We start from the raw sequence: 13336 nt of genomic DNA on the forward strand, positions 1-13336 counted from the left end.
GGGGGAGACGAGGGACGGCCCAGCGGTCCAGGCGTAACGTCCACGCTTTCCTCCCGGTACAACGTCACAATTTAAAAACCCCAGTCAAGCAAAGAGCGCCGAGGCGCCCACGTGAAGCCCGGCCCTCAGGTGCGTCGCTGCCGGAGCCCCGTTAGAGCCGCAGACAGGCAGGGGGCGGGAGGGCCGAGGACCCCGGCAGTGGAGAGGCTCGCCCTCCTGAGTGAAAGTGGGGCCCAGGAAACAGGCACGGCCGCACGATTCTCGCTTCCCACGCCGCGGCTTCCCGCCAGGCCTACGGTTCCTTCCGCCCAGAGTCCCTTGTCCCGCCTTTAACGGGTCAGACCGTTCTATTTCTTCATAGGGGTGAAGACGTATCAAGGGCTATGCCTGAACAGAGACCACGAACCCTTTATCCAAAAGAGAATGATCATGTAGGCTATATCCTTACGTGTATCAGTTGGTCTTCTCCCTTTCTTTTTTTCAAGGACCTGTTACACTCCCCGTAGAGTGGCCGGCGTCTGGCCCCGCTCCCCCCGCGTCTTGAGCACAGGGTGGTACAGTCCTCCGCGGAGCGTGGGCGGGGCGGCCTATTTAAGGCCGGGCGCAGGGGGCGGGGCTGCTCAGTCCTCGCGGCGTCGGCGTGGTGCGCGGTCGGGAGCGTGCTGCTGGGCGGCCGAGCGCGCGTGCGCGGACATGGCTTCCAACGGTGAGTACGGGCGCGCGGCGGCGGGGCCTTCCCGTTCTCTCCGGATTGCACTTTGTATGATTTTCCGGCGGGATCAGGGTGGCGATCGCGTGTAGGATATTTCGGAACCTGCCCCCCCCACCCCCGTGGCGGGAAGCCGCGGACAAGGGGGCGGATGGGGGAGTCTGTTGTCGCCATTTTGTTTCGGTCCTCGGGCGCGTTTCGTGCGGCGGCGCGGGAAGGCTCGCGTTCCTAGATGGGTGCGGGGAGGACGCCCGTCGGTGGGGTTCGGTGTGCGGTAGGGGAGAAGACGCTCCGGCTCGGTGGCCCCGACCCCGCAGCCTTGCAGCGCCGGGCCGGGCCCCGCGCTCGGGCCCGCTTTGTCGCAGTGCTGCATCCGGGCACTCGGGCGCGCGCTCCGCAGGCCCCTCCTCCCCCGGCGGCGCGGATCCCCCTTCCCCTCCTCGCGTGGGGCCGGGGTTTTGTTGGAAGACCCTCGGGACGGGGATCGGGACCGGCCTCGGGCTTCGGGCCCCCCCCCGGGCGGGTCCCACGGGGACGAGGCGGGGCGGGACCGCGCCGTTCCCGCCTCGGTTGCCACGCGGCCGGGGGCGGATGCTCTGGATCGTGGCCGCGCGCGCCCGCCCGCCCCACGGTGTTCGCGGGGCGGGAGAAGGGTCGTCAGGGACATGCACGAACCGGGGATGTGTGTGAAGGGGAGCTCACGGGTTTTCCCTCCGGAAAGTTGTCCTTCCCGAGAAGGGGAGCCGCAAGCCACGGGTGGCCCAGGCCACACCCTTGCCAGGTCTCCTCCGGCCGTTTCCTGCGGGGGGAAGTGCCGCGGGTTCCTGCGCCCCGGCGTGCGTTCTTGGCGCTGCTGCCGTCTCGGCTCTGGCGCTTTCAGCCTTTCTGGGTTGCCGCGGTTGAGAGGCAGATGGAGGTGATCAAGTTGTCGGGAGTCCCAGGCCTGGGGACTCGAGTCTCGAGTGCTGGATTGTATCGCACCTCCGGGGGCAAGCGCAGAGCTTTGGGTGGTTGCTGGACTTTGCCCAAGACCCCACTGGGCCCCAAGGTTAAGCAGAAGGGCGAAGAGCACCTTTTCATTTTATTTTTGAGGCTTTCTTTGTTGGGAGGGAGACCACCTTCTGAATCCATGGTACCTTGGGGAGGGGGTTCGAATGAAGACCTGGGTTACCTAGGAGCTGGTGGCCTTTGTCAGGGCGTGTGTGCCGACGCGCCAGGGATGGTGGCAGGCTTGCAACAGGCCTCACAGGAATGGAGTTTGCCGAGTGTCCTGGGCTAGCTGCGGGGTGTGCTGTCTGCTGGCCTGGCTTCTGTTGGGGGGAATCTGTCTGTTTCGCTGGTGGCTGATTGTGGTTTTCTCTTGCAGACTATACCCAACAAGCAACCCAAAGGTGAGTGCCGGGTCTGGGCTCCACCTTCATGGCCGGGCTGGGGCATGCAGGGCCCTTGTTCCTGACTGCACTCTTTGCCTACAGCTACGGGGCCTACCCCACCCAGCCCGGGCAGGGCTACTCCCAGCAGAGCAGTCAACCCTATGGCCAGCAGAGCTATGGCGGCTATGGGCAGTCCACGGACACTTCCGGCTATGGCCAGAGCAGCTATGGCTCCTCCTACGGACAGACACATAACAGTGAGTCTGGTGGGATCACCCCGCCGCCTTCCCCTTCCCGGAGGGTTTTCCAAGTTAACTGTGTTTTTTTTCCCCCTTCATCCTGAAATCTATGACGTCCTGAGGCCTTTCAAGGGAAAATACTTGCTGCCTGCTTTTTTTCTCTGCCTCTTCATGTATGCCAGACACGTTTCTATTTCCCCTTTCATTTGAAAACGGGCATATTCCCTAGAGGGGAGCCAGTTTTAGGCTGATTCTTAATGAGCAAAATGGCTTTCTGCAGCATGTTTTGAAGTCAGGTTACTGTGTGTCATGTGATACACAAGGAGATGGAATTTGTCCCCAGGACCTGAAGTGTAAATAATTCATGTGGGTTTTCTCTGTATCCTGAACACATACCAGCACGTTCTAATGCGGTTCCTACCTAGGAATCTTTTGCCTGGGCTGCTGGTCTTAGATTGGCTTTAGGGATAGTTGGAATGAAACTGTCTTCAGTCAGTAGATGCTACAGCTTTAGTCTCTTGGTAGGCGTCGGCCAATTAACAGCAGCCTCTTCTCAAGCTGACTTCTCGTGCGTGGAGCAGCACTGGAGTATGGTGTGCTCAGCACGGTTCATGCCTCTTTTCTTCATAGTGTTTGTGACTGCGTTTTTCCTTGTAGCAGGCTATGGCACTCAATCAGCTCCCCAGGGTTATGGCTCGACTGGCGGCTATGGTAGCAGCCAGAGTTCCCAGTCATCTTACGGGCAACAGTCCTCCTACCCTGGCTATGGACAGCAGCCGGCTCCCAGCAGCACCTCAGGAAGGTAAGGTGGTATGGGGAGGAAGGCCTGAAGGATGAGGGTGAATGAGTGAGGGATGGAGGGCGGGTGAGCAGCAGTAGGAGCAGCTGGGGTGCAAGAGGGTTTGGGGGAGAGCGGGCTGCATGAGCGCATGGGCCTGGGCCTGCTGGGGTTGTGATTCGCTTGTCTGTTTCCCTTAGTTACGGCAGCAGTTCTCAGAGCAGCAGCTACGGGCAGCCCCAGAGCGGGGGCTATGGCCAGCAGTCTGGCTATGGCGGACAGCAGCAAAGCTATGGGCAGCAGCAGAGCTCCTATAACCCCCCTCAGGGCTACGGGCAGCAGAACCAGTACAACAGCAGCAGCGGAGGTGGCGGAGGGGGTGGCGGAGGTGAGCGTTGCTGTCTCAACACCCGTTTCTTTGTCTCAACACCCGTTTCTTTGTAAGGACTTTGATTCTGTGCTTCGGCTTCTGTCCTATAAGCTGCTCTTTTGGTTCCTCGCTGGTATTTTGCTTTTGTCAACTCTTTACTCTGTGGAAATTTTGAATTTTTTTTATATACCACTTTGCAGTTTGTCTTTTAAGGCGTGCTTTTCCCCCTCTTGACAGGGAGCTATGGCCAAGACCAGTCCTCTATGAGTGGTGGCGGCGGCGGTTACAGCAGTCAGGACCAGAGCGGTGGCGGTGGCTACGGGGGAGGCCAGCAGGACCGAGGGAGCCGCGGCAGGGGCGGCGGCGGCGGCGGTTACAACCGTAGCAGTGGCGGCTATGAACCCAGAGGCCGAGGCGGTGGCCGTGGAGGCAGAGGCGGCATGGGGTAGGTGTCTCAGGAGCCAGGGAGTATCTCTAGTGGGGAGTGCGGCGGGGTGCATGACTCTCCCCTGAAGCCTGTCTTCTAGTGCATGGTCAGTGTTTTGTGCTCTAGGGACGGTGAGGACTTTGGGAGCAGTTACTGCTTCTTTGTGCATCCCCATTTCACTTTTGCGAGCACCTGAACTCCCATCCACACCTCTGAATAGATTCGACTGTTGACACTTTCATTTCCAAAGAAAGAAAAGGGTTGGAGCTATTGATGTCCTAGGCAAGAATTGTGGCAGTAAAGACTTGTCTCTGCAAGGGAAACTGATGAGCCCACTCCTGGGAAACAGGAGGGAACCGTGGTGTCTGGCTGCCCATGTGTCCTGGCAGGGAGTTGGTAATGCTTAACTTGACTTCAGCTTCCAGGAGTTGGCTACTCTTTCCGCATTCTGTAGTCATTTGAATCCATGAGCTTGATTTGCACTAATTTGATTGACAGTAGTGATTCTGTGTGTGACTTGGTTTATGGGGTCATCTGACTGAAGTGTGCAGACCTTTGGGACACAGTACTCCGACAGTCGTATCCCACCTATTTGTTCCTCGGTCCACCTTACCCTGGTTGCTTAAAAAACATGAGCTTGTCCCGTTGGACCTTCTTCCCTTCCCTGAAGTTGACTTGGAAGGAAAACATTAGATTTGATGTTAAAGCAGTCGTCAAATCTGTTGATAAATTCAATATGAAGGACCCTACTCTGTCTTCATTGGAAGGGGGAGGAATGGCAGTGTTAATTCCTTTTTGAGAAAAAGTTTAAGTGAGAGTTGATGTGTGGTAAGTATTCAGAGGTGGGTGGGGGCATTCTCAAAAAACGTGCAGAAAATAAGGAAGACTCTTGTGTGCGTGTGTGTTTAATGCAAAACTTAAAAAAAAAAAGCAACTGTTATGTGACTGTTAACTTGCTCTGCATTTTATGTGCCACAGGTATGAAAGGTGACATTGCAAAATACTCCGCTCTTCTCGCAGTGTAGAAGGGGTGACCCCGGGGGGTGGGGGATCAAAACCATCTCAGTAGTTATGATAGGGCTTAGCTAAGTTTGTCTTGCTTTAGGGGAAATTGCCTTTGGTTTTGACTTTTTAGGAAATGGGGTTGGGTCTGCTTGCTGCTTTCAAAGCAAAAACCACAACAAATGTGTTCAGGGCTACCCCAGCCTGGTGTGAAATGTCTTCTGGGTAAATCCGGGGTAGGGTTTTTAAACCAACTGCTGGGTTGTCAACTACTCGCCACAAGAGGAAAAAACACCTGCTACGTCGGAAGAACGACCAAGGAAAATGGGTCATTTTTTTTTTCCAGAGGAAATAGATAAAACATTTTAAAGCAAAATCCTTAAAACAAACAAACCTGTGTCTGAGAAACTGCACACGTGTGTGTGACATGCTCAAAGATCAGACAAGCGTGGTCAGGAAGGGCTGTATGTTAGTAGCCACATGTATCTTTTTCCCAAAACACTTACCCACATTTGGGAAATGATAAAATTCAAAACCAAAACAAAAAACAAAACACCCTTTTGTAGCCGTTGGAAGCTTCATGTCCTTTCTTCTAACTTGTCTTCTCCAGCGGAAGTGACCGTGGTGGCTTCAATAAATTTGGTGGTAAGTGAACAGAGTTTCCAAAATTCCCAACTCCCAGCAATGCTTTGTCTGATTGTTCATTTGCAGATGTCTTAGTGTGTTAACTTGAGTGTCAAAGGTTTTGAAGTGTCCAGAACCACCTCCAGAAAGGGGTGGGGTAGAGTGCCACCTGCTGCCATCTCTGTGCCAACGTGGAGGCAGGCAGGGGTAAGATTCAGCAACCATCTGGTACCAAACTGGTTTGTCTCAGGTTGATAAGAGGTGTCGAGGAGGCCTCTTGACGGGTGTTGCCACGCCTGGCGCTTAGCGACCACCATCGTGAGGAACGCGAGTGTGTGCTGGGACACGTGGTGGACAACTTGGCTTTAGGATCCTTTTGATCATTGTGTCCAAGACTTGTGTGTGCGTGTGTATGTGTGTAACCTCCAAATGTTAATTCTGGGAGAGGGTCGTGAAATAACTGCCCTGGCCTGAGGATGGCGAAGTTGGTATCTTACTCATGAAGTACTGAATGGTGTCAATGCAATTCCACATACATGTATGTAACATAGGTGGGCAAATAGAAACTAGCTCTGGGAAAGGAAGGCGTGGACTACTTCAAGAATGGGAGCATGTGTGGCTCATGGGAAATAACCAGGTCTTAATCGACACAAAACAGAATTCATGGAAAAATGACAAATAATTGAGAAGTCTCCCAGTAAGCTGGAACTTTTCTGGTTTGGTTAATAAAAAGGTTTCTTGATTCATTGCAACATTAAAAGCCAAAGGCTTGGGTTCATGACTTAGGTGTCATTGTGTAAGGGTGTAATATATATGGCAAATTCAGCTAAACATTGGTCAAAGACGGTCTCTGGAAAAAAAAAAATAGAGGCTACCTTACGGAAATAAGATTTCTGGTCTGTTCCCTGGGACATGCTTTAAAACTATAATAGTTATTACCTATGTTTTTTATTTTCATGTGGCTTTGGGGAAACAAATGGTTTTAAGAATGGTTTCTTAAGACGAAATTACCGATTGTTCTACAAGGGATAAGTGTATTGGTGTTAAAAGTTTGGAGAAACTGAATGGATGCACGTCCTGTGGCTGGTGGTGAGCCCCTGTCTCTCGGGTGAGAGTGCAGGGCCAGGCTCTGAGTCGGGTTAACGGGTCGTATCTCCGTCCCCTCCACGTCTGTGCTGAGGACATGGCCCAGCCTGAGCTGCGGGGAGGCAGCATTTTCTGAAGTGTGGAGTTGGCCCTGTGTGGACTGAAGTTACAGATCTTGAGAAAAGGGCCTGTGTCTCCCGGCCTAGGGTTTCCTCCTGGGCAGGCAACCCAGGACGGGGGTTTGGAGAGAGGCTATGAACGCTTAACCTGATACTGTGCAAGAATTTGGATTTGGTGTTAACTTCTTCCTTGGTGTCCTTCCTGGTTGACTGATGGCTCTTTTCCTTGTTTTTGTTTTTCTTTTGTTCTTTTTTCTGTCACTTTAAGGCCCTCGGGACCAGGGATCACGTCATGACTCGGGTGAGTGCAGTTTTGGAAAGTGACCAAAGGGATAGGAACCTGGAGGTTGGAGATGGGTAGTGACAGCTGAGGCAGCAGGTGGGAGAGGCGGCAGGATGCTTGGATGGGGTCGTAGCTCTAGTTTGCACTGGTTCTGCAGTCCCTCATTGATGGGCTCTTTCCTACAGTGGTTCAGTAGGACTGGGAGGAGTGCCGAGTTTCTGCTTTGTTAATAAACCAGTGGTGCTGATGCACTGTGGGCCACTACAGAACTACTGGTGTAAAGCAGTGACTTTTTTTGGTTGTGTATCATGTCCAAATTTGTGAACTGAACAAAAGCCTGATTGTGTCACACAAAGGGAAGCATTTAATGAGTTCACATTTGGACACTTGTTGAAATGTAAGGATTCTTATGGTAGGTCTTCCAAGTAGGTTAATAGGGGTACACATTGCTGTGATTTTTGTTAACTTAAAATTACTTGAAACAGCTACAGGGTGCCTGGTACAGATGCTTAGTGGCTAATCCTTTACCTCCGAACACAAGGATCCCATATGGTCATGTCCTGGCTGCTCCACTTCCCATCCAGCTTCCTGCTTGCAGCCTGGAGAAGCAGTAGAGGCTGGTGTACTTACATGGGAGACCCTGCAGAGGCTTCTGGCTCCTGGCTTTGGATCATCTCACCTCTAGGAGTTGGCGGCCACTTGGGGAGTGAACCAGCAGGTGGAAAATCTTTGTCAGATTATACAGAGGAGAGAGGCCTTGGATCCACTGGTTCACTCCCCAAATGGCCAAAATGGCTAGAGTTGAGCTGATCTGAAACCAGGGGCCATGTCATTTCTGGGTGTCACATTGGATGTAGGGTCCCAAGGTGTTGAGCGGTTCTCTTTTGCTTTCAACCAAGGAGAGCTGGATGGGAAGTGGAGCGGCTGGGACATGCCCATATGTGATCACGGTGCTTGCGGGGTGAAGGGTTAGCCTGTTGAGCTACAGCACCAATTCCATGTGGAGTCTTTTCAGTTGTTTATCCTAGATCCAAAATGATACTGGTCGCTTGAGGTTTTCAGGATTTTTTTTTTCAATCAGATGTTAGGTTATTAATTACTTGTTAAGCATTTGTTTTCTATTTTAAAACTCGTTCTACATATTTATATGTTTGCTCTGTGTTCCTCGAGCAGAGCAGGATAATTCCGACAACAACACCATCTTCGTGCAAGGCCTGGGCGAGAATGTCACCATCGAGTCTGTGGCGGATTACTTCAAGCAGATTGGTATCATCAAGGTACTTGGAGCAGAGCTTTCTGTTTTCTTACTAGCTTTTGATTTCACACATTGGTTAGAAACACATGTTCCCAGCTTGATTTGTTTAGGTAAGGATAGTGATTCTTGACATTTTTTGAAAAGAAATCACATTTACCACAAAACAAAATTGACGAGGGAGTGCCCAACACTGTGAAATTCTTGAACAGCACAGTTTTGGAGTGTATAGATCCATTTATGCACATGGTGGTTTCAGGGATCTGTGAGAAGCTATTTGTGTAGTCTAGAAATATTGGAAACCCTATGCATTCTCTGCTCTTAACATGTAGTGTGCCTATTTTATTTTACCCTAAAAAAAAACAGATCTGTTATGAAAAGTTAAATTTGTCAGAACTTCAGCAAGGAGCAGCCTCTTCCCCTTCACAGTGGACACAGGAAAAAAGAAAATTTAACTTTCCTCCATACCCTGGCCCTTCCCATTCTAATTGGAGGCCCACATGGGCATGCGTCCCTCTCAACTATGTAAACAGTATTAGAAGTTTGAAATTACAAGAAAAGTTATGTCAAAACTTAAGCACCATATGTAATACTGTTTGCAGTTTAAATGTAAACATGAGGCTATAGTACTTAATATGGCTGCATAGTTTTTCATTAAAAAAAAATAATGGTTTATTTTGAAAGTCAAATTATTAGGCCTTCAGTTAGTGCTTCACCCTCCAAATGCCTCGATGGCCATGGCGGGACCTTCACCTTGGTCTCCCGATGTGTGGCAGAGCACACACATTTGGGCTACTTCTTGCTGCTTTTGCAGAGCATTATTGGATGGGAACTGGTCCAGAAATGGAGCAGCTCCAGAAATGGAGCAGCTGGGATGGGATTGGTGCCTCTGCAGAATGCTGGTGGCACAGCTGTCCCTGCATCTGCATGAATGTTTTCTGAAGTCCTGTCCTGCTGTCATTTACAGCCACCTATTTGTGGCTTTTTGTGGCGAACTCAAGTGTCAAATGCTAGATGATGATGTAATGGTAATGATGTACCATGTGAGCAGTTCAGTTCTCTGTTTTTAGACTTGATTGAAAGGCAGAGTGATAGGAGAGTTCCTGCATGCTGATTCACTCCCTCTGTGGCCTCAGTGGCTGGGGCTGGGCCACAGCCAAGGCGGGAGCCTGGAATCCCATCAGTTTCACTCACGTGATGGCAGTTAGACATGATCTGCTGCTTTCCCAAGTGCAGTAACAGGAAACCGGATTGGAAGTAGAGCAGCTGCACTTTAATGCCCCGATCATGTGTGTTTTTACAGTCTACTATAGTATACATAACATGGAGCATTAATCTGTGTATATCATTGTAAGGGTTCTGGCCAACAGGGAGTCAGAAGTTTTATGTGGAATTTTGGTGGCAGTTTTGATGGTTCTTAGTTCCTTCATGTTCAGCAGTCAGCTGTGTGATGCTTAGCTTTCTCTTTTAAGAAAGAAGCAGTTGAAAAGCATGGCTGTAATTGAAAGATCAGAGAGAGAGTGACTGGGAAGAAACAGCTGAAGTTTGGGGATGCGGAGCCTCAGGTTTTTTTGGGGGAAGATGGGGAACACAGTTGACCCTTTGGCTTTATAGGTTCCATGGCACATGCAGATGTAGCCAGTTGCAAATTAAAGATGCTTGGGAGAAAATAGTCATTATCACCTGTGAAGAACAACAGATCAACTACTAGCATAGTCTGCACTGTATTATGTGTTACAGTAATCTAGAGAAGATGTGAAATGCAAATACCATTTTATTAGGGCCTTGAGTGTCCAAAGATGGTGGGGCTCTGGAGTTGGCCATTACATGCAGGTATGGAGGGATGACTCCTGTGTTTGAAATCACTCGTCTTATTTTGCTTCTTTCAGACAAACAAGAAAACGGGACAGCCCATGATTAATTTGTATACAGACAGGGAAACTGGCAAGCTGAAGGGAGAGGCGACGGTCTCATTTGATGACCCACCTTCTGCTAAAGCAGCTATCGACTGGTTTGATGGTACGTGTGAGACACAGCTGATGGGGGACAGGGGCAGATAGGAAAGGCTGGGTTTTGAGTTGTCTGGCAATACTTAGTACACTAGAAACCTCTTCAGGAAGGCGGTCTTAGATGATAGGCACCACGAGTGTTTTTGGGTTTATAGATCTTTTCATTTCTCACAGGCAAAGAATTCTCTGGGAATCCCATCAAGGTTTCATTTGCTACACGCCGAGCAGACTTTAATCGGGGTGGTGGCAATGGTCGTGGAGGCAGAGGGCGAGGAGGTGAGAAGCTGCGTGGTGGATTGAGGGGAGGGTGAGGTTAGGGCATACAAGCTTGGAAGGGGCATGGATCATTGTGTGTGCACACTAGGTCCCATGGGCCGCGGAGGCTACGGTGGCGGTGGCAGTGGTGGTGGTGGCCGAGGAGGATTCCCCAGTGGAGGTGGTGGTGGAGGAGGACAGCAACGAGCTGGGGACTGGAAGTGTCCTAATCCGTGAGTGAATCTTCTGATTTATTCCTTCAGTCCTTTTACTGTGTGTCTTGATGACAGTTAATTCAGTAACCAAAGTGGCAGGTAGTGTGTGCAGCACAGCGTGCATAGTGGGACTAGGGAATGAAGTGGAAGGGCATGAGGCTTTATTGTGCTAAATAGGACCACATGCAGTTGAAAACTGAGGAGTTTTCCCATTGACTATTTGGGGGACTGGTAGGAAAGATAAGGGACTGAGTTCCAGTCATAGCCTGCCTTTTCATTCCTGAATCTCCCCAAAGAACCCCATTCGTCTGCCTTTCAGGTACCTTAGGCTCTCACTGCAGTCTGTGCTTTGGATCTTGTCTGCTTCCCAGCCCTCTTAACTGATTGTCCTCCTTTTGCTCAGTACCTGTGAGAACATGAACTTCTCTTGGAGAAATGAATGTAACCAGTGTAAGGCCCCTAAACCAGATGGCCCAGGAGGGGGACCAGGAGGTTCGCACATGGGTAAGAAAGGCACAGCTGGTAATGAGCACATGGGACAGTCAGCCTTTGTCAGGCAGGGAGGTTGGGATGGAAATGTGAAATATGTTTCTTGTTTTCTAGGGGGTAACTATGGAGATGATCGACGTGGTGGCAGAGGAGGCTATGATCGGGGCGGCTACCGGGGCCGTGGCGGGGACCGTGGGGGCTTCCGAGGGGGCCGGGGTGGTGGGGACAGAGGCGGCTTTGGCCCTGGCAAGATGGACTCCAGGTGAGATGTCCTAGGGGAATGGAACACAGTGATGGGGGGCACGGTTTTGTTGAGCGTTTTCATTTTGATAATTATATGGGAAAGTGGGGAGGGAAAGAAAATTATATCTCTGAGGAAAATGATCTCATCTGTACATGCCTGCTACTTGGTCATTTGGGTGGGTGGGAGGGGTGGATGGACAGGCTGAGCACTCAGAACTAATGGACATTTTGCTTTTTTTTTTTTTTTTCCAGGGGTGAGCACAGACAGGATCGCAGGGAGAGGCCGTACTAGTCGTACTAGTACTAGTCGTACTAGTCGGACTCCAAGGTTCTGGAGTGGCTTTTCTTCTGTACCCAGTGTTACCCTCGTTACTTTGTAACCTTCCAACTGCTGGATCACCCATGGATTTTTGTGTTGGACTCTGTAATTGTAACCATACCTCTGGTTCCCATTAAAAACCATCATTTTAGTTAAATTTTGTTCCTCTTCCCCCTCTTGGCTCTGCTGGAGGATTGATGTCCGGGTCAGGAATGCGGGGAGTTGGCTCCTTTCAGATCCTCCTGCATAGCAGGAATTCATTTGTTCCTGCCAAGCGGGAACTGGAATAAAGTGTTTGATATCTGATCCAGGAGAGAAAAGGTCCGGTGGTGTCCTTGAGTGGAGATGAAACCCTCTGTCCTGGCAACACTGGATGTGTAAATGGAGTAAAGGAACACGTGTGATGTCATGGATGTTGTCTGGCATGTGTCCAGCTGTGTGGGAGGTTCACCAGCGTGCTGGGCTTCGTTTCTGTGTGTAGAAGTATCTCCTTGTTGAAGGTCAAGCAATGTAGGTTTCTAGTCTTTGAGGGCAGTGTTCATACATGGCTTTGTTGGCCATGGGTTTTCTTTTGATGAAAGACTTGTTTGAGTTACGGGAGAGACATCTTTCACCTTCTGGTTCACTCCCCAGGTGACTGCCAGGACTGGGGCTGGGACAGGACAAAGCCAGAAACTGAACATTCCATCCAGGTCTCCATGTCGGCGGGAGCTGAAGCAGTAGGGCCATCTTCCACTGCTTCACTAGGCGTGTTCTTGGGAGCTGGGTCAAAAGTGGAACAGCTGAGGGCGTGAACCAGTCCACGGAAGATCTCTGCCCGCTCGGTTCCTGACTTTTTAACTAAGTTTTTAGGGGGAAAAAAAAGTGGAGCTATAGGAACATGAACTGGCTGTGATATGTGATACTGGCACCACAAACTCCAGCTTAGCTTACTCTGCCACAGCGCGCACCCCAGTTGGTTGGATCTGGCAGGAAGGAGTATAACTTGAGTGAAGTGTTGGTGGTACTGTCATGAGCTAATCTTCAGTCTTGGGAGAGCAGGCCATTTGCTTCCCAGGCCGGAAGTGAAGTGTGTCAGTTATGTGATGTTCTGGAGTCAACTGGAGGACCCACAGCTCCTGGTCTTCTGTTTCAGTTTGTTAGCATTTTTCATTCTGGAAGGGGGTAGATGCCTGCCACACTTAGATATGGACCTTGGATCAGGATGCTGGATTTAGGAAGGACAGTTTGGAGATGAGGGTTTCAGGGGTTGAGATGCAGGTGTGAGGCTCCATGCCTGGAGGCAGAAAACCTTTCCAGGGGATCTTCAGATGGTAGAGAAGGGTGGAGTTGTGTTGGTGAGAAAGTTCCTCTTGGCTCTTAGTCATAATCCTTACTTGGCCTGTTTTTTTCCCGCGTGTGGTGTTTGTAAGCTTGCTTGTACCTGCCAGGCCAGTTGTTTTCATGTGTTTTAACTGCACAGAACTGAGAGCCAAGAGAGAAGAGGTTTTGGTCGTGGCAGAGTGTAATACTGCAAGACAAGTGGCAGCAGTGAGTGCCTGGGC

At 50.7% G+C, this 13336-nt stretch overlaps 1 protein-coding gene across 5 annotated transcripts; it reads left to right on the plus strand.

Annotated features, from left to right (window-relative positions):
* The first annotated feature begins 633 nt into the window (after positions 1-633).
* Positions 634-11949, plus strand: FUS (FUS RNA binding protein). 5 transcript variants are annotated; one of them, XM_040972951.1, is made up of 15 exons: positions 634-706; positions 2076-2100; positions 2185-2339; positions 2979-3123; positions 3300-3487; positions 3683-3914; positions 5509-5543; positions 6996-7028; positions 8184-8287; positions 10152-10281; positions 10446-10547; positions 10636-10759; positions 11145-11245; positions 11345-11492; positions 11726-11949. In XM_040972951.1, the coding sequence occupies exons 1-15, from the start codon at positions 694-696 to the stop codon at positions 11763-11765; spliced, it is 1575 nt and encodes a 524-aa protein (XP_040828885.1). In that variant the 5' UTR covers positions 634-693; the 3' UTR covers positions 11766-11949. The 5 variants fall into 5 exon arrangements, with proteins under 5 accessions (XP_040828885.1, XP_040828887.1, XP_040828889.1 ...); XM_040972953.1 differs by having other exon boundaries at positions 3707-3914; XM_040972955.1 differs by having other exon boundaries at positions 3300-3478; positions 3707-3914.
* Positions 11950-13336: the final 1387 nt, after the last annotated feature.

The sequence above is a fragment of the Ochotona curzoniae genome, unplaced genomic scaffold (assembly GCF_017591425.1).
Source record: "Ochotona curzoniae isolate NIBS_2020 unplaced genomic scaffold, NIBS_Ocur_1.0 contig_2321, whole genome shotgun sequence".
NCBI classification, from domain to species: domain Eukaryota; kingdom Metazoa; phylum Chordata; class Mammalia; order Lagomorpha; family Ochotonidae; genus Ochotona; species Ochotona curzoniae.